The sequence below is a fragment of the Sus scrofa genome, chromosome 3 (assembly GCF_054392235.1).
Source record: "Sus scrofa isolate SSC_HxYL_T2T_F1_AM1 chromosome 3, Sscrofa_HxYL_maternal_Yorkshire_Landrace_v2.0, whole genome shotgun sequence".
NCBI classification, from domain to species: domain Eukaryota; kingdom Metazoa; phylum Chordata; class Mammalia; order Artiodactyla; family Suidae; genus Sus; species Sus scrofa.
Window position 1 is genome coordinate 9,949,016 of NC_139385.1, and position 22,428 is coordinate 9,971,443.

At 61.7% G+C, this 22,428-nt stretch overlaps 2 protein-coding genes and 1 long non-coding RNA gene across 8 annotated transcripts in view; 1 reads left to right on the top strand and 2 right to left on the bottom strand.

Moving 5' to 3' along the window:
- The first annotated feature begins 3,134 nt into the window (after positions 1-3,134).
- On the top strand, positions 3,135-21,623 carry LOC110259893 (uncharacterized). Of its 2 annotated transcripts, XR_014840233.1 has the most exons (4): positions 3,135-3,577; positions 7,362-7,426; positions 9,633-9,779; positions 10,619-11,093. It is a non-coding gene; the product is annotated as an uncharacterized LOC110259893 (long non-coding RNA). The 2 variants fall into 2 exon arrangements; XR_002342315.2 differs by lacking the exons at positions 3,135-3,577; positions 7,362-7,426 and adding an exon at positions 20,265-21,623 and having other exon boundaries at positions 9,266-9,779.
- Positions 4,760-6,116, bottom strand: HSPB1 (heat shock protein family B (small) member 1). Its single transcript, NM_001007518.1, is given in 3 exon segments — positions 4,760-4,949; positions 5,037-5,100; positions 5,747-6,116. Coding segments are annotated over 3 exon segments (624 nt in total).
- SRRM3 (serine/arginine repetitive matrix 3) overlaps positions 13,186-22,428 on the bottom strand; it is a 55,669-nt gene continuing 46,426 nt past the window's right edge. The window contains exons 12-16 of one of the 5 annotated variants that reach the window (XM_085016783.1): positions 17,266-17,627; positions 16,477-16,701; positions 16,254-16,391; positions 15,795-15,874; positions 13,186-14,579 (exon numbers count right to left, since the gene is read on the bottom strand). In XM_085016783.1, coding sequence (XP_084872909.1) covers positions 14,518-14,579; positions 15,795-15,874; positions 16,254-16,391; positions 16,477-16,701; positions 17,266-17,627 — 867 coding nt within the window. In that variant the 3' untranslated portion in view covers positions 13,186-14,517. Of the gene's footprint in view, positions 14,580-15,794; positions 15,875-16,253; positions 16,392-16,476; positions 16,702-17,265; positions 17,628-18,145; positions 18,275-18,471; positions 18,574-22,428 lie in introns of those variants that run through there. The other 4 variants (XM_021086294.2, XM_085016785.1, XM_085016786.1 and 1 more) reach the window with 4 other exon arrangements.

Genomic DNA, 22,428 nt, shown 5'->3' on the forward strand with positions numbered 1-22,428 from the left:
CCCTGGCCTGGGAACTTTTGCATGATGCAGGGCATGGCCAAAAAGAAAAAAGAAAAAAAAAAAAAAGGCCCATGAGAATGTGGCTCATCTTTGGGAGGCAGCGTTAGATGCATTCAGTGAAGTCACCTGGGCAGGTGGAGGAGGGAGGGGAGGATCCGGAGCCCTTGACTCTAAGGATCTTGCCAGGGATGGAGTAATTCCGGTGGCCAAAGGCTCCGGTGCTCTTTAGGGCTGGAACCAGGGGCATCGGTAGATGGAGCGACAGTGTACACTTTAGGGTGGGGCCTCCTTCGCATTCCCGGGGGCCGCTTCCTCAGGAGAGCAGCATAAGGTCAAGGCTTAGCCCCCATTTCATCAGGGTCTGAGCTGCAGGGCCCAGTGCCAGACCCTGGCTAAGACCAGCCCAGGCTCGCCCAGCAGTCCTCATCCACATGGCATCCTCCTCCTCTGCTTTGGTCCTGAGCTGGCAGCTCAGTTGCTGCTCTGCAAGTCTGGACCTGGGACCAAGCCCTTGGCTGCAGGGCTGTCCCAGACCCCCATGCCCTGTGGCGGTCAGTGCACAGGTGCAGGGGGGCTAGGCCGAGGCCAGCAGACCTGACCCCTGCCAGCCTGTTCTCTGCTCTGTCCTGGACTCTGCCAGGTAGGATTTGCATGGCTGCCAACAGGCCAGGGGTCTCTTGGCCGCCCTGGGCAGAGGCTCCAGCCCTACCCCACCCTCCTCTCCTTTCTTCGCTTGCTTGTCCCTCTGTCATCACAAAGGTGCTCTGGCCATGCCCTTTGGCCCCAACACGGGTCGTCTTCAGCCATGCTCTGGGCAGCTTTTATTCCCCACCCCACCCTCTCCCTGGAGCAGTCAGCACCTGGCAAACCCTACGTTGCTTCTGTAGCAGGGAAGACGATGGTGGCTGGGAACAGTTCACTTCCCCAGCAGCCAAGGTCTGGGGGCTTCTTGACCTTCCAGAGGCTGTGCAGTCAGCCAGCCCCAGGCAGGGAGCCGTGGCAGTCAAGCGCTCAGGACTTCAGAGATCCCCTCTTTCCCCTGCCCCAGCACCCCACATCTGGGCTGTCGCCCCACACTGCAGAGCCTGCTGCTGCCACATCCTGGTGATGCCGGAAGGATGTTACCGGAATCCAGGTTCTTATTCATGCAGTGGAAGAATGAACTCCAGGAACACAGGCAGCAAGCAAGCACAATCTCTATTAAAGGAAAGCAAATAGCTCCCAGGGCTGCTGGGAGGGGGGAGAAGAGCCCCGCCCCCATGGTCCTATCGGGGCTTTTATCTCTTAAAGTTGGGGGGAGATACCAACGTGGGGTCCAGAAAGATGTGGCTTTCTCCCATTGGCCTTGTCCAGTTTCCTGTATCAGTCCTTGTCCAATAGGGGTTTCACGGGTGGACCTGTCCCACAGTTTTATGGTTTCTTTGTCCTCTTCCCTTATTCTGAGTCACCATTCCTCTCATTCCTATCAGTTGAGGAGTGGGTTAGAGATTAAGGTCCATGTGGAGGAAGGCGCATTTCCTACAGTAAACAAGGCCTGTGGGGAATCGCTCTTTGGAGCCCTCGAACCACAAATGTTCATCGACAGCCATATCAAAGACTGCATCCAAGCCCAGACTCCTCCACGGTCTACCTGGGTTAATATTCTGCCTCCTGGCAGGACCTATGCTCACTATATCTCAGCAGCACAAGGCTGGCACCTCCCAACCACCCTCCTTTAAAATCCAGAACCGTTTCTGCAGCAAAGACGCCTTTTTTTTTTTTTGTCTTCTTAGGGCGGCACACACGGCATATGGAGGTTTCCAGGCTAGGGGTCCAATCGGAGCTGTAGCCACTGGCCTACACCAGAGCCACAGCAACACCGGATCCAAGCCGTGTCTGCAACCTACACCACAGCTCACGGCAACGCCAGATCCTTAACCCACTGAGCGAGGCCAGGGATCGAATCTGTCTTCTCAGGTGTGCTAGTTGGATTAGTTAACTGTTGAGCCACGATGGGAACTCCGAGACACATTATTTTTTTGGCTGCATCTGTAGTATGTGGAATCGAACCCATGACAATGCTGGATCCTTAACCCACTGCACCATGAGGGAACTTCAAAAGCAAGGATGATTAAATCCTTTGATTAGCCTGTACTTAGCATGGCCTTCAAGGCCTGGGAAGATGGGCCCCACCTGCCTCCCTCTCCTGCCCTCTCCACTGGCAGCCCCTCCTCCAGCCTGACTGCGGCCAGCCTTCCAGCCCTCGCCCATGCAGTTCCCCCTTGCCTGTCACACAGGGGCCACTTCCAGAAATCCCGGCCTCTCTCTAATGGCAGAGTGCTACTCATCACTGTGCTGTGCCCTCCACTTGCCCCCCTTGAGCTCAACCAGGGGCTCGTCCCATGGGCCAGGTGCTGGGTCCGGAGGAGGTGCCCACCCGGAGGGCAGATTTCACTTGATCTTAGCCAAAAGGCCGAGAAGCAATGGAAGTCAGATTTTATAATCGAGAGGGAGACAGAAAAGCAGAGACCCCAGGGTCAGCCTGGAAGTGAGGATGGCTGATGTGCCGGATGCATCCCCAGGGAAGCTGGAGCTCGGGAGAGGTGAGCCACAGCTATGGGGACTTGAGGTCCTTGAGGAAGCCGTGGTCATCGGCCTGGGCGGGGACGCTGCCCCTCGGACGCCCCTCAGTGGAGCAGAGAGGCCCAGGTCACGCATTTACTGAGCCAAGGCCAGTGTCTGAATCTGCAGGCCTGAAGGACACCAGAGGCCTCAGAGAGGAACCCACTGAAAGTGAGGGAGAGGCCTAGAGAGGCCGGGACCAGCAGCAGGGCAGGGACTCACCAGGTCTCGCCATACCCAGTGCCAGCCTCTCCGAGTGGAGACCCCAGGCCTGAGCCAGCCTGCCTGCCCCACCCACCACTCTGCCAGCCCAGCCGCAGCCCCACGAGCAGCGCAGGCAGGCCACCGGCATCTGCCTGTTTCCCGTCTCCTACGTCAGTTTCCCGTGGAGCCTGGGGCCTGTTTCCTTTGCAGGGTCTGAATTCTTGACCTCTTACCTCACCTGTGCCCCAGCTGTGTCCCTGACTACGGCCTGGGCCCCTGGGACCTACATTCCATTCGTAAGGTGCTGACCCCTCCCTGCCCCGGACCCTAATCAGCTCTCTCCTAACCATTTGCAGCCTCGCTCCCCCAGCAGCCCTGGCTCCCAGGCTCAGCTGCGACTCATCCCATCTTCTCAAGGCCGCCTGAGGCTCCACGGAGTCTCAAGCTGGGGAGACTCCCCCCCACCCAGGCAGCGGTCTGGGCTAATCTGCCCTCCCCTCCTGGTGCCACACCCTCTCCAGAACTAGCTGCTCCCTTCTGAGGCTCGCTGCCCAGGGGCCAAGCAGGAGTAACTGCACCTCTTCTCAGGGCTGACGTGAGAGTTACCTCATCAAAGGCTTGGCATCAGCTCTCCCACACTTCAAGGACACGGGTGGAGGAGCTGGCAGCCTTGCCATCACCCTCTCTGACCAAGCAGGAGCACCCAGCCACACCCCTGGACGTCAGGGCCATCCCGCTGCCAGCCACAAGGCCGCTGGCCAGGAGAGTGAGGGTGAGAACTCCACAGGCTGTCTCTGGGTCACGGCCACGGGGACATGGAGGCATCCAGGAGACACCTGAGATGTGGGGTGTGTGTCGTGGAAGAGGACAGAAGACATGGGAGACCGGAGGAGAGGAGTGGCGGGACGGGGAGTAGACGGGGCAGCACCCGGGCACACAGGCCCAGGCCCGCGCTGCCAGCTGGGCCACATCCCTGTTCCATGTGTTTATTTCCCTGTGGGCCTCCCTCCAGGTTCGGCGGGGCCTTCAAGGGCTGGGACCTGCTTTGGCCTTGCACCTGCTCCAGACTGTCGTGTCCCCACAGGGAGTCTGCACCAGGGAGGAGAACTGGAGAATCGGGGCAGGGTGGGGGTGGCAGGTGTGTGTGGGTGCCCCAGGCCCTTCCCCTCTCAGGGACCCTGGCAAAGCAGGAAAATGGCCACAGCCTCAGGCTCTGGGACCTTGGTAGAAATAGTGGGGGTCTCTCAAGATCTTGGGGACTTAAGCCTGGACTCCAAAGCCCCCGTCTGCTTTCTCCCTCCCCGGGCCAGCGAGTGGGTGGTGGGTAGGACAAGGACAGACAAAAGCAAGGGCCAAGGTGGGTGTGACTGTTCCTGCCAGGCCAGTCAAGGCCCCATCCTGCCTGCACAGGCCTGGGGGATCGGAGGCCACCGCCTCAGATGGGTGGCCACCCCTCCCATCCCGTCTTTGCGGTCCTGCTCTTCTCCGTGGAGATGAGGAGGTTATGACGCGGTCAGGAAGGAACCCTGAGCTGCCGGGACGTCCCCCTCCCTCGCCCCCTGCCCAGGTGTCCTGAGTGCCTCGGCCGGGTGCCTGTCCTGGCGTCCCTGCTCCCACACTGGCCCCGGGGGCTTTAACTGCCGCATAAACAGTCTCTCCCTCAACAAGGGACTGGAGGGCAGGGCTGTGCCCTGTGATGGACGCAGCACGCACAGGGGCCAGCACAGGGCTTGGCACACAGGAGGCCCTCGGCAAACGTGATGAGTGCGTGAACCAGGAGTGACGCCTGAGCCTCCACAAGCACACCAGGGTCTGAGACAGTGGCGGGCAGTTGCTTTGAACTTTATTCGAGAAAAACAGAAGGTAGACGTATCAAAAGAGCACAGAGAGTTGGCAGGTGGGGATGGCTGGTGCGGGTTTGGGCGGGGGGCGGTGAGCAGCAGGGCGAAGGCCTTTACTTGGTTCCGGGCTTTTCCGACTTTCCAGCTTCTGTGCCCCCAAGCTGGGCCCGCGCCTCGAAAGTGACAGGGATGGTGATCTCTGCCGACTGGGTGGCTGGCTTGGGCAGCGGGGCCTCCACGCTGAGCGTGCCCTCAGGGGACAGGGAGGAGGAGACCTGGGTGGGGTCCACACCGGGGGGCAGCCTGGACAGGGAGAGGCAGGACAGGAGTGACCCACGGTGCGTCCCTGGGCCCTCCCCACCCCCCACCCCACCCGGAGCCAGGACTCACGTGTATTTTCGAGTGAAACACCGGGAAATGAAGCCGTGCTCATCCTGCCGCTCCTCGTGCTTGCCTGGGTGGGGGAGGGAGGTCAGAGGAGGCCTGAAGGGGCCGGCGCTCCCGCTGGCCCACAGCCAGCCGAGCCCCACCCGGTGGCCAGAACGCTTGCCAGGAGAGGACTAAGGGATGTGGGTACCCCAGACGCTTCTGGAAAGTTCGGTTCCAGGAGTCTGGGGCTGGGGCGTGGGGCAGCAGCCATGGGCACGCACACACGCCCCCTCCGAGGACCTGGACTAGGGATGGGGAGGAAGTGCGTGCGTGTGCGTGCGCGTGTCGGGGGAGGGGGTCGCCCTTGCCACACCAACTGCAGGCCGGGGGCCGGGGGCCGGGGGCCGGGGGGGGGGGCGGCGCGGCGCGGGGAGACCTGGTCCCTCGCGGATGGGGTTGGGGCTGAGGGCGTCTCCGCTGGAAGGGGGCGTTTCTTCCCTGACTGGAGAGCTTTTAGGGCCAAAAGATCCCTTAGGACTTAGGAGCACCCCCCCAAAGTCCAGGGAAGCAGGCACAGGCCAGGGGCAGGGCGAAGAGGCCAGGCCGGCTCCCCGGGCTCTGGCCCCGTCCTCGGCTAAGTTTCCATTTTCCAGGGCTCCTCCCCGGAAAGAGCGCGGGAGGCAGCGCGGGAGGGGCGGGGGGGGGGCGCGTCCCGGTCCCCGGGGGCTCACCCGTGATCTCCACCACGCCGTCCTTGGTCTTGACCGTCAGCTCCTCGGGGGCGAAGTGGTTGACGTCCAGGGAGACGCGCCAGCGGTCGGCGGTCTGCTGGATCTCCGAGACGCCGCTGCTGAGCTGCCTGCTGAGCAGGCGGCTGTAGGCGGGCGCGGCCACTGCGGCGGGGCCCTCGATGGCGGGCGGGGGCAGCGGGCGCACGTAGCCCGGCCAGCCGCTGTGGCTCAGCCACTGCGACCACTCCTCGGGCAGCCGGGGCAGCCCGAAGGCCTGGTCGAAGAGGCGGCTGTGGGCCGGGTACCAGTCGCGGAAAGGGTCCCAGCTGGGGCTCCGCAGGAGCGAGAAAGGCACACGGCGCTCAGTCATGCTGGCTGCGCTGGCTGGACGCGTCCGGCTGCGGCTGGGAGAAGGGGAGTTAGTGTCGGTGGGCCGAGCCCGCAGCGCTTTTATAATGGGCCAGCCGGGTATTTTTAGCAGGCGGTGTTTCAGGTCTCTATTAATGGCAATGACTGGCTGGGGGCAGCCCCTCCCCCTGCATTCCCCCAACTGCATACCGGGGCGCGGGGCGGGGCGAGGGAGGCCCTGCCCACATCTGGAACCTTCTCCTGTTTGAGAAAACAAATGACTGTAGCCCCGATGCTGGTGCAGTGCCCGCTGCCTAACACTGGCAGATTTCGGCGCTAAAGCGCTGGGCCGCAGCCTGTGGACAGTCCTGGCTTTTTGTGCAAGAGGACAAAGCCGAGGGAGTGGTCGCGCTGCTCGGGGCCACACAGCAGGGACTGGCAGAGCAGGGAGATGGACCACAGGGTGTCTGTGAAATAATGGCTTAAGAAGCAACATGGTGAGGAGTGTGGGCCTGAGAGTCCAGACTGTGTGAGTTCACATCCTGGTCCTGCCACTCACTGGATGAACTTGTACAAGTGAGAGTCTTTGTGCCTCAGTTTCGCCACCGGGAAAATGGGGGTGATGATGATGACAATGCTTCCGTCCCTGAGTTGGTGTGAGGATTCGGCAGCTTAATGCGAGTGAAGGTTTTAGTCCAGGGCCTGGTAGGTGACCGTTACTGTCAGCCACCTGGAGTTGCAGGGCACAGACGGAGGAAGCGGAGCTCAGAGGCAGCAGCATGTGGACGTTTGGGCGATGTCCCCCGGACCCCCTAGTAGGGGAGACCCAGACCAGAAACCCTGAGGCCTAGTGCTGAGAGGGGGTCAGGAGGGAGGTTATTGTCAAAACTCCCCATTGTATCCACTTTGCCTTGAGCTGGGGACAGGGAACCTGAGATGCAGCGCCCTTGAATCTAGTCTGGGCTTTGGCTTGGGCCAAGGCCCCTCCTTTCCCTTTTTACAGATTATGACCTCAGAGCCCTTTTGTTTAGCATTCCCACAGCACAGAGGGAGAGGGGCTCTAGGCAGTGCAATTCCTGCACACTTGCTGGGAGCCTGAGGCCTGCTCCTTGACCCTACCTCCTGGGTGAGCACCTGTGGGATCCAGGCCTCCACTCCCACCTCCCGTAGGGTCTGGCCACAACCTTGGCGTTCTCTCTTTCTCATTGCCCTGACTCCAGTCCAGCCTGCCTTCTCTGACTTGCATCCTGTTATCCCTCCTTTTCAGATGAGGAAACCGAGGTCCAGAGGGATTAAGTGCCTGGTCCACCGTCTCCTCTGAGACACGACAGAGTAAGATTCTTGCCCCTCTCGTGTTCAGGGCTCTTACCCTTGTGGGGCTCCCACCTTGGAGCCCTTCCTCTCCTTTTGAGACCCGCTCTCTCCAGGGGCTGGGCTGAGATTGTACTCCTGCCAGTTCCATGGGGGGCCTTGCTCTGCTCAGGATTCCTGAGTGGCTGGAAGCCAGATTCCAGGCCTCTCAACAAGCTGGGGGACACCAGCCTCATGCCCTTCCTGAGCCTCAGTTTCCACCACAGTTTCCTCTTCGAGAGAGAGCACTGCCAGATAGTTTTCTTGCTCACCCACCTGCTCCCCATCAGGAAAGAGCTAAGGTTGGGCCACAAATCCAAGGTCACCTCTGGAAAGGCCTCTGGGCACCTGGAGCTCTCATGAGCCAAGGGTAGAAGGCAGACAGAATGCTGGACCATGTTGGGAGCATGCTGGGTCTCCATGGGGAGCTGCTCGCTGCCTCCCAAGGGTCTCAGCCTCAGGAAGCCCCGGGCCTCCTCCCGGTGCTCCCAGCCGCACCCATCCCCAGCTCTATAAAGTCAGGGTGAGGTCAGGAGCCAGGGAGGGCCCTCCTCTGCCCCTGCCTGCCCACCCTGGCCCAGACTGGAGCCTAGGCGCCCCACCCTGGCGGGATCTGTCAGGTGTGATTTTGGATGCTTTCAGGTGTGGCCCAGCCAGGCCCAACCATGTTCTGGGTGGGGGCTGCCTGCCTGGCCGCCAGCACCTTGTAGACAGAGGCTCCCTTCATAGTTCCCTTCCTTTTGCCTGAAACCAGGGCGGGGAGGATCTCTTGCTGCTGCCCCAGCTGGGGGAAGTTGTGCAACCTAGGGTACACCCCCCAGCGTCTGCCCACACGGCGAGGGCGGCAGAACTGAGAATTCACATCCACCTTCAAAGGGTCACTTCTCAAGGGACTCATAGATCACTCTGCCAGTCACAAGGGAGGGGACATGGGTGGCTCTGGGTGGTGGTAAGAGGGGGAGAGGGCGGGTGAGAAACTGGGTTTTGGGGTCAGACAAGGCTGGGCTTGAATCGGCTGCTGTTCACTGGCTTGATAGCCTCTCTGAGCCCGCATGTCTCCATCAGCAAACAGTGGCCAACACCCCCACGCTCCAGGGCCACAGTGAATCTCCCCGTCGATAACGTGCAGGAAATGCCTGCTGCTCAGAAATGGCCCTTGTTATTAAGGGAAGAGGACCTTTAATTTTGGATAGTGAGATTTAGACTAATGAGAGAATTACCCGCTTGTCTGTGCTTTGTATCACGTCCAAGTAGCTTATCAGAGTCTTCAGAGATGAGAAAACTGATTGTCCCAGCTGCCCCCAGGTCACAAAGCTGGTGAGAGGTGAGGGACTGGATCTCAGGCCTCCTGCCTCTCCATCAGGAGGGGAAGAGACGCTCCAGGAAGTCCCAGGGGGGCTATGGCTGGGCTCTCAGCCCAGGGTGAGGTGTGCAGCCCAGGTGACCTGTCCAGACGGGGAGGGGTGGGCCAGCCTCTCTGGGTTCCCTTCCAGTCCTGGGCACTGAGCTGCCAGGGGGGGTTTTCTGGGATTAAGAGGACAACCCCACCACCAGGGATTTCCCAGAAGCCACAGGGTGGGGGGGGGGGCGCGGCAGGGATTCCTTCCTCAGCGGGGCCCCTCCCCTCATCCCTAGCCCCAAAGTCCGGGGCACTCTGCAGCAGCCCCAAGACCTGCTCCCAGCCTCCTGGCCTGGCCTGGCGCCCAAGCCTTGGCCACACTAGCTACTCCCTTGGTGGGCCTTTGCCAACCGTGGCTGTGCCAGCTCCTCCCTCCCTGGCCCAGCCTCAAAGAAAGTGCGAGAGGCTTCAGGCAGCTAGCTGCCTGAGCTCCCAGGAGAGGCCTGACAGCTGAGGAATTGCCAGGGAACTAAAAATGTGGGCAGCCGTAATTAGAGCGCATGGGGGTGGGGGGCACTGAGTCTTTCTGGAAGCGTCTAGACACTGCCCCTCCGGGAGTCTCTTTCCAAAAACCTGTCTCCAGCCTGCCCACCTCCTAGACCCCTGGCTTCTGGCTGCCCTTGGGGTCCTCTCAGCTCCATCACTGCGGAGGGGGGCCGAGGAGGGGCCAGGTGGGAGGGCCGCGGGGGCGTCCTCCTGCCCTCCTGCCCGCTCTCCAGCAGAAAGAAGCTGTCTAGCTTGGGAGTCTGGGGACCTGACTGCTTCTGACTCTGTGACCTTGGCCAGCAGCCGGCCTCTGTGACTCATTTTCTTCATCTGTACAATGAAACCATTGGACTGGATGTTCTCGAAGACTCCTTCCAGCACTGGTGAATCAACAGTTTCTCCTCCACTCTCCCCTCTCCCCGCCTCCCGTCGCCCAGGGATGTGTCTGTGGTGAGTGGAGGCGGAGGGCCAGGGAGGACACGGAGCTTTGGCTTCCCCTGCATTGGCCGTGTAGGTGGGGGCCCTGTGGCTGGGGCTCCCTCACGTCCTCGGTGTCCCGAGAGCCTTTCTCAGGTGGGGAGGGGGGTTGACGAAGGAAGGGCAGGTGCCTGGTGGTAGGGCCTGTTTGCTGACGATGCCCTCAGCCAAGGGAGGCACGTGAGAGGCCCAGGGGCTTCCAGGAGTAGCTCCGGCAGGGGCTGGGGGGTGCCAGCTGGGCTCCCCAAATTGGGCATGGGCACTTGGGACTTGCTACCTGGGTCTGGGGCCCTAGGAAACAGACTAAGAAAAAATGGCAAATATGCAAGGACACAGGAAAGCGTCGTCAGACCTCCCGGCCGCTGAGAGTGTTGGGAGGGGGAAGGATGGAAGGGTCCCCAAGTCCCAGATGTGGAGAGAGAGAGGCCAGAGAGGACGGCTGCGCCCCAAATGCCACATCCTGCTGCGGTCCCCTACCCTGCCCCCACCTCCCCTTCCTTGCTAAAGTAGAAATGGAGTTTCCTGTTTTCCTGCCTGCCTTCCTGGCAGGGTTTCTCCCTTTTCCCAAGGTTCAGAGCTGAAGAGTTCGAGCTGCACCTGCCGTCTGTGGGAGGGAGGGGGCCTAGTCTCCTCCTCCTCCTTCTGAGGGGAGCAGGCGCCAAGCAGCCAGCAGAGGCGCAGAGGACGAGGGCTGCGGGCCTTCAGGCTGACAGGGACCCTGCCCCAGGGACCTCTCCTCCGGCCGGGCCTGTTTTGTTTCCCTCCTGGTGCGCCGCCCACCCGCAGTTTTCCCTCTCTCTGTCGCCCTCTAGGGTCTGCCTGCCGCCACTACGCCTTGCCTTTGGTCTCTGCCCGCTCCCCTGATGGCGGCCGGCTGGCTCCCTGGTTTCCTGGTTCACTCCTGTACTCACTCAACAGACATGTCAGGGTGCCTGTTTGGAGATACAGAGGCGTGGCCTGGGCTCCAGAGACTCACGGATTTAGGGAGAGAGAGGCATGCCAACAAATAACTGGATCAAGGTCTTCACGCCCTGGGAGTCCCCTGGTGGCTCAGCAGGTTAAGGATCCGGCATTGTCACAGCTGTGGTGCGTGGCCACCAAAAACAAACCAAACCAAACCAAACAAACAAACAAACAAAAACTTGATGCCCTAAAGGCAGGAACAGACCCAGAACTGCAAGAACCCAGAGGCAAGAGTGGCCACTGCAGCTGGGGATCAGGAAGGCTCCTTGTTGGAGGAGGCAGCTGAGCTGGGCCTCGAACCTTGAGCCCACAGGAACCTGGCAGGTGTGGAGGCCCAGGAGGGCCCAGGGAGGAGGACGGGGTGGGAGCGGAGTTTGGAGGGTGCAGGAGGAGGGGCTGGCCATTCCAGGTGGAGCCATTCAGAAGGCCTTCTGAGCGCCGTGGCTCCTCATGGGGTCCTCAGGGCGGGGAGTTCTGTTTCATTAATTCCATACTGTGTCCTGGGAACCAGGCCCTGGGCGTGACACATAGGGTTCCGTAAGCATGTGTGGTCAGACGTGCGTTTTCGATGTGGTGGGATGGACGGACGAGGGGGCCAGACCCAGGCAGGCCAGCAGGCGGGAAGGTAGGTAAGGGGGGGCCATGGTGAGAGGCCAGCAGCAGGGGTGGGCAGAACAGGAAGAAGTGGCACTGCCTGGTGACAGCCTGGCTGTGGGCATGGGGTGAGGAAGGCGGTCTGCTGGGCAGCGACAGAATGGGAGGGGAGAAGGGGAAGGGGCAGCTTTGGGCTCACTGTGAGACAGGCTGAACTTCTTTGGGGGGCCGTGCCCATGCGGAATTTCCCAGGCTGGGGATGGATGGAAGCTGTGCATGACAGTGACAACGCCAGATCCTTAACCACTAGGCCGCCAGGGAATTCAGGACAGGCTGGAATTTTATGCCCACTTTTGGGTGTGTTTCATGTCCCTCCACCAAGCGGTGGCATCTTCAGAGCAAGGCCAGGTCTGCTTTTCCTGTAGCCCCAGGCCTTGCCTAAGGCCCGGTTCTGCTGAACCTGGGTAACGAGTTAGAGGGTTCATGGGGGCTTCTTTGAACGGCTGCCTCAGATCAGGAACAGAGCCACTGGCCAAAGGCCTCCTCAGGTGTCCCTTCCAATGTGAGGGAAAAGAAACTGGAGGGGAGTCGGGTGTGGAGACACAGCCACAGGCCTCGGATCACGGCCCCCTGCTCCGTGGCCCAGACCAGACCAAGGACACCTCCTGTGTCACAGCTCCCACAGCCCGGAGCCGTGACCACACCCGCTGCCCTCTCCGCAGACGTGGGCCAGGGTTCTTGACCTGTGGGGCCGGCCCTGAACGACTGCAGAGCGTCTGTGGGCTCTGAAGTCGCCTGCAGGTGGTGGGCGTGTGGACCGTCTTCTGAGGAAAGGCTTCCCACCCTTCGTCAGATTCCTGAAGAGCGGCTGAGTCAAAGCGAGGTTAAAATCTGCCACTCTAAGAGAACAGAAGGAGGAAGAGGAGGAGGAGAATGTATTTCATTGGCTCTATGTAAGAGGCAGACAGACACACGAGTAGCTATTAAAAAGCAAAAACCAAACCAAACCAAAACAACACCCCTGCCAGGCCAAGCTCTCCCTTTCCAAGCCCCGTCCCAGCACCCAGCCAGGGCCAGACACACGGAATTTTCCTTCAGTGACCCCTTAGGGACCACTCACTTTATACCAGGCCCCCCACCAGGATGAGGAGATCCCCTTTCAGCTTCCTCCTGGCCCCCTGTGGAGACCGGATTTAAAGCTAGAGTTGCTTTAAGCTGTGTTCTCAGACGTTCCTGTTGTGACTCAGTGGTAACGAGCCCAACTAGTATCCGTGAGGATGTGGGTTGGATCCCTGGCCTCTCTCCGTGGGTTGAGGATCCAGCATTGCTGTGGCTGTGGCAGCAGCTGTAGCTCTGATTTGACTCCTAGCCTGGGAGCTTCCTTATGCGGCAAGTGCGGCCCTAAAAAGAAAAAAAAATGGAAAAAAAAGCAAAGCTGTGTTCTAGCCGCTCCCAACACTCCACCTGCAGGGAGGGTCCTGCCTTTGGGCCCGTCCATCCAGTCCCACTTTCACTGCTGAGGTGAGCTGGGTGTGTGGGGCGGGGCACGGGGTGTTTAAAACGCACAGGGCCTCCAGGCTGGGAGGAAGGCCCTTCGGAGTCTCCTGTTTTTCTCTGAGTCATCCAGCGGCAGACCCTGCAGACTCATGCATAGAGGCAGGGGCAGAAGTGCTGGGCCCTGGTTCCTCGGTGCCAGCTCTTGCCTAGGGTCCTGAGGAGTCTGAGCCCCTCTCACTTCTCAGAGGAAAGGATCCCAGGACCCCCTGCCTCCCCCCGCCCCGCACTCCCCAAACCCACAGAGGCCTGGTCTCACCACCTGCCATCCGGGCACCAAGTGTTTTATTAGATCCAATTTTTATCCGCACCGCGGAGAGGGAGGGGGAAATTGAGAGAGGGGGAACCCGGACCAGACCCCAGACCCCCCCCCCCCACCGGAGCCCAGGGCATCTGCCCTGTTGGGCCAAGGAAGACTTCGTGAGATCCCTGAGGGCCCCAGGAGGAGGGGGCTGGGAGCAGCAGAAGAGGGCTGGGGCCACTGCTTCCCCATCTGCGCCCCAGGCCAAGGCCCTCGGTCTAGAGTCTGCCCTTTCTGGGAAGGGCTGTAGCACCCCTCTGGGGGAGGGAGGAGGAAGTGCTGCCGGGCAGGCCCCAAAGCGCGAGGCATCCTATTCTGTCGTCATCTGCCCACCTCCCAGCCGCTGGGCCGCCCCGGAGGGGACTCCAGGGTTTGCTTAGTCATTGGCGCTCTGTTTACAGGCTCCTCCTCCATCTACCCCTTCTCTCTTCCACCTTCTGACCCGAACTCCTTTTGATCTTGGGGTCAGATGCAGCTGTGGTGGTCCCGCCTCTGGTCATGCAGGAGGCTGGCTGGAGTGGCCTTGGCCCAAGGCAGGGCCTGGCCTGGAGAGGCGGGACCAAGGGTGAGTTCCCCCGGCCCCTCAGGCTGGGGCTTAGAGGCCCCCCTGGTCCCGGGCACTCCTGGGCCCAGAGAGGGGTCTGGGGAGGCCGCGGCGGCCGGCCTCCACCCCTCAGCCGGCGTCCTCCCGCAGCCAGCTCAGAAGGTGGTTCCCAGCCTGGCTGGCGATGTGCCGAGGCCATTCTTCCTTCTAATTTAGCTCCTGCTTGCAGTCCCACCTCCATGTCTGCCCAGTGATGGAGAGGAGCTGAGGGTCCTTTGGAGGGGCAGGGAGGCTGAGCTGAGGTCACCAGCCTGGTGAGGTGGCATCAAGCAGGAAGGGGCGCAGGGTGGTCCCTGTGTTCAGACGGCTCTTTGTTCCCTGGACGCGGTGGGCAGGCAGGAGGAGGGGGTGGGGACCCTCTAGAAGCAGCAGACTCCAGCTCCTCCTTTTCTGCAGCGCACCCACCCTCAAGGTCTTCCCTGGATGCAGGACCTCTTTGTAGCAGTGGGGTGCAGGCCCCCCCCATGGGTCCTGGGGCCTGACCCCTCGCCTCTCCCTGTGCCAGGGGGCACGAAGCTGGGTCTGCTGGGCTCAGAAGCCCCCGCTCTCTGAGCTGCTCCGGCTGTGGTAGCTGGGACTGGGGGTCCGGGAGGGGCTGCGCGTGCGGCTGCGGGTCCGACTGCGGCTGCTGTAGCTTCCGTGGCTGTGGCCAGGGCTGGGGCTGCGGCTGGGGCTCCGGCTTGAGTAGTCGCTGCTCAGGCAGCTGGAGGAGGACGAGGGGCTGGGCCGGTAGTAGGGGATGGGACGCTTTCGGGCACTGCCGGGAGGGAAAAGCTGATTATAGGCCATCCAGGGCCCTGAGCTCTGCCAGGCCGGGGCCCTCACTCAGGCCCTGAGCCCCTCCCCGGCAGTGGCCAGGGCTTCCCCGCCTCAGTTCCCCTGAGCCTTGGCCTTGAAATTCTCCCCCCTTCCTCCCTGCCTCAGTCAGACTGGACACCTGTGGTCACTGGCCAGTTTCGTGTTAATTACTTTGTTTTTCCTCCCTGGCCTGCAGGCAAAGGGGACCAAGTTTCTCCTTGGACTGAGTAGCTGCTCAGTAAATATCTGTTGAATAAGTGAAACTTAGAGACAACTTACATCAGCCAGGCTAAACAGTGGCTTCTGTGCCCAGCCCTGCTTCTGTGCTCCCCACAGGTTCAAGGCTTTTGGTTTTCAGGTTGCTCAGAGGGAACAGGGGGTGCCCCCTGGCCACTGTGCTCATGCCCAAGGCCAGCCCGGTCCCACTGGCCCCCACGCCTTACTCAGCTACCTCCCGCCGGCCTGGAGTTAGTTTGAAGCCAGGAGACTGTGTCCCAGAGCAAAGAAAAGAGAGTTAAGGGGGCGACGAGGCCCCACCGCGTGGGGTTAATTCTGAGGAAGAAAACAGGTGTCTGTTAGTGGGAGGAGGAGGAGGCAGCCTGGGAGAAGCCAGGTGAGAGGGGTGGAGGCCCCTGTGGGGGAGGGTGTCGGACGGGGTGTCCCAAGGCCGGCAGTCCGGCTTCTAGGTCTGGGCTGAGGGGAAGACAGTGCCCTCTTCCCTCACAGAGATCTGGGTCACCGAGGATTAGTAAGGGCTGGTTTGAGAATCAGACGAGCCCTGCTCTGTGTATGGAAGTGAGAACTCGTTGTATGGAAGTGAGAACTGGGACCCAGAGGGGCATGTTGCTCTCCCGAGGCTGCCCAGCCAGGCTGGTGCAGAACCAGGCTCAGAATTTTGCCTGTGGCCCTCGACCCCGGGCCAGGGGTCTAGGGCTCCAGGGTGCCTTCCACACCTGCAGACCATCATCTCAGCTGGGCACCCAGGCCCAGACCCTGCAGTCCTGGCGGCAGACTGTGTGGGCGAAGTGGGAGAGACGGGTTCCTCCCACAGCTGCCCCAGGGCCAGGACTGCCCCCTCCTCCAAATTCCCCAGGGGGCTGGGAAGTGAGCAGAGAGGTTAGTGAGAAAAGGAGAGGCAGACAGACAGACAGCTGAAGAGAGCCAGTCAGCTCACATGGGCATCTCCCCTGCAGCCTGTGGAGAGGGGGTCCACCTGGCCCCCAGGCTGACCACAGGCCACTCAGCAGGCTGGACCTTGAGATGAAGGAGAAAAGGAGACATCATTGCCAGAAAATGAATGTGGGGAGGGAAGGAGGAGGGAGGGGCTCCAAGTGGGATGGCTGGAATCTTCCAGAGCTGAACTCCTTGCCTGCTGCGGGACCCAGACTCAAGTAGCGGGCCCTCCCCTCCATGGCCTTTCAGGACGCTTCCCTTCTGGAGGCGGCCCTCCCTTCGGTGAGCCCCGCACCTCGGCCTTTCTGGTTCCAAGCCCTCCCCAGCATCTCCGTCCTAGGCTGAGCGCCCTCTCCACTTCCCCGAACCCCTGACTCCTCTCCTTCAGCGTCCCGCCTCCCCGCACCAAGTTCAGTCGGTCAGGACCCCCGAGGTCCCCGCGGCCCCGGCCCCTCCATACCTGGTGATGCGCCGCGGCTCCATGAAGCTGGGCGAGTCCCGGCGCCGCTTGCGGATGGGCGAGTAGCTGCGGGAGCGGCGGCGGGCGCGGGCGGCCTCGGCCTCGGCGTGCCTCGCGCGGCCCTCGCCGTCCTTGTCCCTGCGGGGCCCGGCCCGAGGTGAGCGACGCGGCCCGGCCGGCTAGCGGGTCCCGCCGCCGCCGCCACCCCTGGGCCCGCACTTACCGGCCTAGGGCTTTCTTGGGCGACGGCGAGCGGCTGGGGCTGCGAGCCCTCTTCTCGGCTGAGCGCGAGCGGGATTTGGAGGGCGAGCGGCTGGAGCTCCAGGAGCGCGGGTGCGGGCCGGGGCTGCGCGACGAGCTCTTCCCCTCTGGGCCGCCGTGCCTGCCGTGCGCGCCCGGGGACGGGGAGGTGCTGGCTGCCCGGGCGCGCGGGGGCCGCTCCTTGGCCCTGGAGGAGGGGCACGGCGACAGGGGGGTGATCAGCTGGGAGAAAGTGGTCCCGGTGGAGGGGAGGGGCGGGGGGAGCCCGGGTGACAGGGAAGGGCTCACGTGGGGAGAGAGCGAGTGGGCTCCGCGGAGGGGGAGCGGCTCGGGAGGGCAAGGGGTTCTATGGGGCGGTAGATCGCGGAGGGGAAGGGTGAGAGATAGGGAGGGGGGTGTCGCGTGTTGGGTCGGGGAGAGGTTCCCAGTGGAGGGAAGGGGGCTCCGGTAAGGGGAGAGGAATCCGTGAGGAAGAGGCTGTCGGGGGAGGGTGATCACTGGGGTGGGGGATAAGTGAGAGAGGAGGGTGCTCGGTTGTGGGAGAAGGATCTGGATCTTAGCGGGGGCAGTGGGGGAGAGATCTGCAGGGGCGAGAAGGATCAGCGACGGGGAGCCCTGTGCGGGGGGGGGGGCGGGGGCGGGAGAATGACAAGTGAGGGGAGAGCGACCGGTTCGGGGAAGGGTGTTGGGGGGGCGGGTACTCATTGCGGGGAGGGAGCCGCGAGCGGGTCCCAGGGGCGAGCCCGCTCACCGTTTACTGTGCCCGCCGTGGCCTCGCTCGGAGCCGGGCTCGGGCCCGGGGCCGGGGGGGCCGCCGCCCGAGTCGCTGCTGGAGCGGGCCCTGCTGAGCGAGCGCGACGAGCCCCGGGGCGGCGCGGGCCGGGCGCGCCGGCGGCCCCTACGGCGAGGCGCGGACGCCGAGGATCGCGAGCGTCTCCGCCGCCGCCGCCGCCGCCGCCGCCGGCGCCTGGCCGCCCCGCCCGCCGCGCGGCCTCCTCTGCCCTGCGACGACGGCGCCGAGCGCGGGCTCGGGCTCTCCTTCCCCCGCGCGGGCGGCGTGGCTGCGCCGGCTTCCGCCTGGTCGCGGGCCCTGGGCGAGGGCGAGCTGGGCTTCTGACGGGGAGAGAGGCAGAGAGGGCACGGAGGGGGTGGAGAGGGGGACGGAGAGGGCGACAGCGGCGGGGGGAGAGGCAGAGGCAGAGCAGAGAGGCAAGAGACCGGGAGAGGTTAGAGAAGCAGAGAGAGACAGCGGAGACGGAGGGAAAGAGGAGAGCCAGAGAGGACAGAGCCAGAGAAGGAGCGGGAGACCGAGGGGGAGAGAGCGGGCGGGCGGGCGGGGCGGGGGGAGAGAAGGAGAGGGGGCTTTCACCGGGCCCAGGCCGGGGGCTGCCAGTCCCGGAGCATCGCACACACGGTTCCCCGCGCCTGCCCTGCCTCTGCCTCTCCTGAGTGTCCACCTTCTGGCCTCAACAGTGCAGCTCATGCAAGGTTCTCGGCATGCAAAACACAAGAGGGACGGAGCGGTGGGGCCGGGGACGGACGGGGAGGGGATCCAGGAAGGGCACGGGGGCTGGCATTGCCCCCCTCGACGGGACAGAGGATCCCGGCAGAGAGAAGAGAGCGGGCGGGCGCCGGAAGGCCAGGCCAGGGCCAGCCCGCCAGGCCAGGCCCCCCAGCGCGTGGGGGTGGGTGAGGGCATGGAGGGGGCACACGGCACACAGATGGGGGTGGGGCGGGGGGCGGGACAACTGAACTCAAAACTGAACCGAAGAAAGGGAGGAAAAACAGAAATAAAAAACAAAATCCACAAATGTCATTAGATACCAAAATCAAAAACAATGTCTGAACTCCTGGGGAACTGACATTTTTCTGGTAACATTTTTTCTTTCTTTGTTTTCCGGCCCTGCAGAGACCTGTGGAGCTGTCAGTAGCACCCGACTGTCTTTCTGTTTCTCTCTTTTCTTTTTCTTTTTCTTTTCTTTCTTTTTTTTTTTTTAAGTTCTGATTTTTTAAGTCCCTCTTGGTTAACGTCCACTTACCAATAAAGTGGCACTTCCTCCTTTAGTAGGTAAGATGTGTAAGAGAAGGGAAAAGTGTGGTAGCGTAAGTTCATCATTAGATTCACAAAAACGCAAGAGAGATAGAGAGAGAGAGAGAGAAACGCAACCACCCCATTCTAGGCCTAGAGGAGGCCACACCGCCTCTGGAGGAAGGATTGGCAGTGCCTGGCTCCTCGGGCCTGAGCAGGCACCTCTTGGGTGACCGCTGGATAGAGATGTCGAATGTTTTTCCAAAAGTGGAGTCAGGACACAAGGACTGGGATACAGAAAACCAGAAAGGGCACTTGGTACTGTCCAAAGGGCCCTGGCCAGGAACCAGGGTTCTGAGAGCCTGCCACTATCTCATGGGTGACCCTAGCCAAGTCACTTCCCCATTCTGGGCCTCAGTTTCCCCATCCACAAAATGGGAGGTCAGGCTTTGCTTCCTGCTGTCCCTTCCAGAGCAAATATTCCAGGATTCTCTGCGCAGCCCTTGACCACCCTTTCCACCCGCTCCCTCCGCGGAACTGACCCATCCTCCTGTCCCTGGGCTTCCTTCCAGTAACAACCGCCTGCCTGGAAGTCTGTCCCCCACCGTCCCCACTCCCAATCACCAGGACTAGTTTGACACTGAGCACTTCCAGGGCCTGCTTGGTGTTGGAGTCAGCTCGATAACCTGTTTTGATCACAGAACTTGGCCTCTGGTAGCGTCTCAATGCAGTTAGCTGAGGAAGGAAGAAGTGCCCTTACGAGGACCAGGGCCAAACCAGGGAGTCCTAGGAAAGGGGCAGGGGCAAGGCCAAGTTCTCTTGGCAGGCTCTTCAGCTGCCATGCCAGCTGCCACGCCTCAGGACACCTTGCTGCCAGGGGCTGGAAGGAGTGTGGCTTCCTTGGCATGGCTCAGGGGTGCTTCCTGCAGTGGGAGGGGTGATGTCAAGGTCTCGCTGATCAAGCCCCGATCCAGCCTGGGCGTGAGCTGGACCAAAATGTCAGCCCCACTGGGGGCAGGGCACAGCTAACTTATGATTGGCGGCTGCAGCAGCCAATGCACACCAGCTGTAGCAGTGAGAGCAGCTGTCCTGAGCCAAATGGGCCATGAGGACCTGGGAGAGCCTTTGGTTTGGGGCAGAGGATGACACTGGGTGCCAAGGTGCCCCTTCGAGTGACTCTGACCCTTCTGGTCGCCAGCTCACTTCAGCTAGGAGACACGGAGGCTGGGCTGCTCAGTCATGGCCCCTCTGAAATGGCAATTCATTCTTGGCTCCCCTAATACCCCAGCGTGTGGCCAGTGCCTCGCAGCTCCCAAGCTCCCAGAACTAGGTTCTGTCATCCAGCATCCTTTTTCCTACAGAGGAGGCAAATGAGAAAGAAGTCTCCAGGATCCTCAGTTTTCTAGTGTCTTTCCTGTCCCCCGGCTTGTCAAAGAGTGTAAAGGGAACAGACACCAGCTGGGGGAAAGGGCGCCTCAGGAGCCAGCGCTAGTAACCCATCCCTAAGGAGATGCCGGACCCTGCCTTTGCGAAGCCTCTGCCTTCCCCTGTGGTCAGGGGCAGCAAGGCACGCGGGCAGTACACCACACTCGGGAATCAGGACCTGGATGTGAATCCTGGCGCCAGCTCAGAATCCAGATCGGAGATAACTAGCTCTGAATCTAGGGAAGAGGGCGGCAGTGGAGGAAGAAGACCGAGGGTCACGATGGTCCTTCCCACAGGCGCGGCGGGGCCCTCTCTGCTTCCCACTGTGGGGCCGGGAGTGGCCGAGAGTGTTCGAAACAACGCTCCCGACTGGGTTGGGTGGATACCCATGCCCTTCACATGGCTGTCCCCACCCACTGAGGTCCGAGCAGCTGCGCCAGTCCCCCTGTGCTGACCTGGATGCTTCCTGCCAGGCATGTCTTCAAGTCCAAGTTCTTCCCCACTTCCCTCTCATCGCCTTCAAGCCACATGCTGCTAGAGCCCCGGCTGCTAGTAATTGGCAAAGTGGAACACCCCGCATAGGAGTTTGCTGTGAGACCGTAAGGAAGTCACCAGCTCTGAGACCGTTGGTAAAATGGGGATAACTGGGTCTTTATACAGGGATTGCGAGGGTCTGTGCCGAGGACCCCTGACTCATGGTCCCCTTACAGATGAATGGGGTCAGAGCAGGGCAGGAAGGCCTGGGGCCCCATGGGGAAATCTCCCACGAGCCAGGACGGAGGGGGATGGGAGGAAGGCTGTGCTGGGTAGGGTGGCAGATACCAGCTCGCTGGGTGTCACCCTTATCCACCCATCCGTCCCCAAGTCCTGGAGAAATGGTCTCCATGATGCTGCCCGAGGGTGAGCCTCATCCTCGGCTTGGGTCTCATTCTTCCCGGGAATTGAGGGAGATCCCAGTCCAGACACCGCGGAACTTCACAGAGGGACAGGACCACGGTGGCCGGGGACCGCGTGAAGCCTGCTGTTGGTGACTCCTGCCCCGCTTGCCTCTGCCCCCCAGCACCGCTCCCAGCCTAGCTGATGCCTGTTGCCCGCCCTCTCCCCTCGCTCAAGGTCACCACCTCCAGGAAGCCTCTCCTGATGCTCATCCTGAGTCAAATAGGCTCCTCTGTGATCACACAGGCCCTGTTCCTTCCTTCAGTGTGGACCGTGCCAGGGCTGGGGCTACAGTGACCCACAGGAGCTCGTTCCCCATCCACTGTTCCGCTCTTCCCCTTCTCATCGTTCTGAGAGATCCCTGTCAGCCCTCCAGCCTGGCAGGGGGGAGCTGTGAACCCAGGTCTGCCTGTCTCTCCCCGGGCACGGACACCCAGCGGGGGCCTGGAGGAGCGCCAGCTCATGCTCTCCTCGTGTGTGCCTGGAGGAGTGAGGGACGGAGTGACCTTGTCTGACTCCCAGCCCAGCTCCCAGGAGCCCTTCTGCTTCTTGGTGCCACCTGTTTTCTTTTGCTTACGTAAAATGTTTTTGAGGGGAAAGACAACAAAAGTAGCAGGGACAGTGTGCTTGTCCAAACCTGGTATCTTTAAGGACAGGAACAAGCAAGCATCTGGAACAAGTACCCCTCTAACTCAGCATTAAAAATCCCATTTCGGGGACCCTGGTCACATCGGGTATTTCTTGAAGGTGGGGCCTCTACCCCCACCCCCATCAGGCTGGGATAGAGCCTCCTCCATCGGCAGCGCCTTCCCCTCCCTAAGCAATGTCGAGGGGGCCCTCCCGCACCCCCGGGGCTGAGGGATCTCTGCGGGCAGCGCCCCAGGACCTGCCCTGCAGCCAGCACTGGGGGGGGGGGGGAATGACTAGCTGGGCTTTCTCTTTTCAGAGCTGAGGAAGGAGGCTCACCGGGGGCCTCCTGAGGGCGGGATGTCCCGCTTCTGCAGCGGCTCCCAGGTGGGGCGGGAAACGGCTTAAAGGGCAGGAATAGGAGGAGGGGGTCCCAGGTGATCTGCTCCTGCCTGAACCCTCAGGGTAGCTGGAGGAGCACTGGGCTGGGAGTCGCAAGTCCCAGGTTCAGCATCTTGGGGACACTGGCCACAACTGACTCTCTCTTCTGGATCATCTGTCCTAAGGGACCAAATGAAGCTCAGATTTGGAAGATGGAAGAATGTTGGGGGGCTGAGGGAGCCCCTCTCTGGGTTGGGTTGTGGTCCAGACAGGAGGCAGGTGAGGTGAATGTCCCCCTCTGTCTCTCAACTGCCCTACGGAGACTTTGCTGAGTAGACCACCTAGTCCAGCACCTGTTCCTGGCCAGCTCACATCGCCCCTGAAGTTCGACTACCATTATGCCCAAAAGATGGAGCTGTGAGGTTGTGCCTGGTGCCAGAGGCTGCCCCAGAGTCTGGAGCTCCCACCAAAAGCTCCACCTGCCACCAGGGCTGTGGGAGCCCAGCAGGCCCTGGA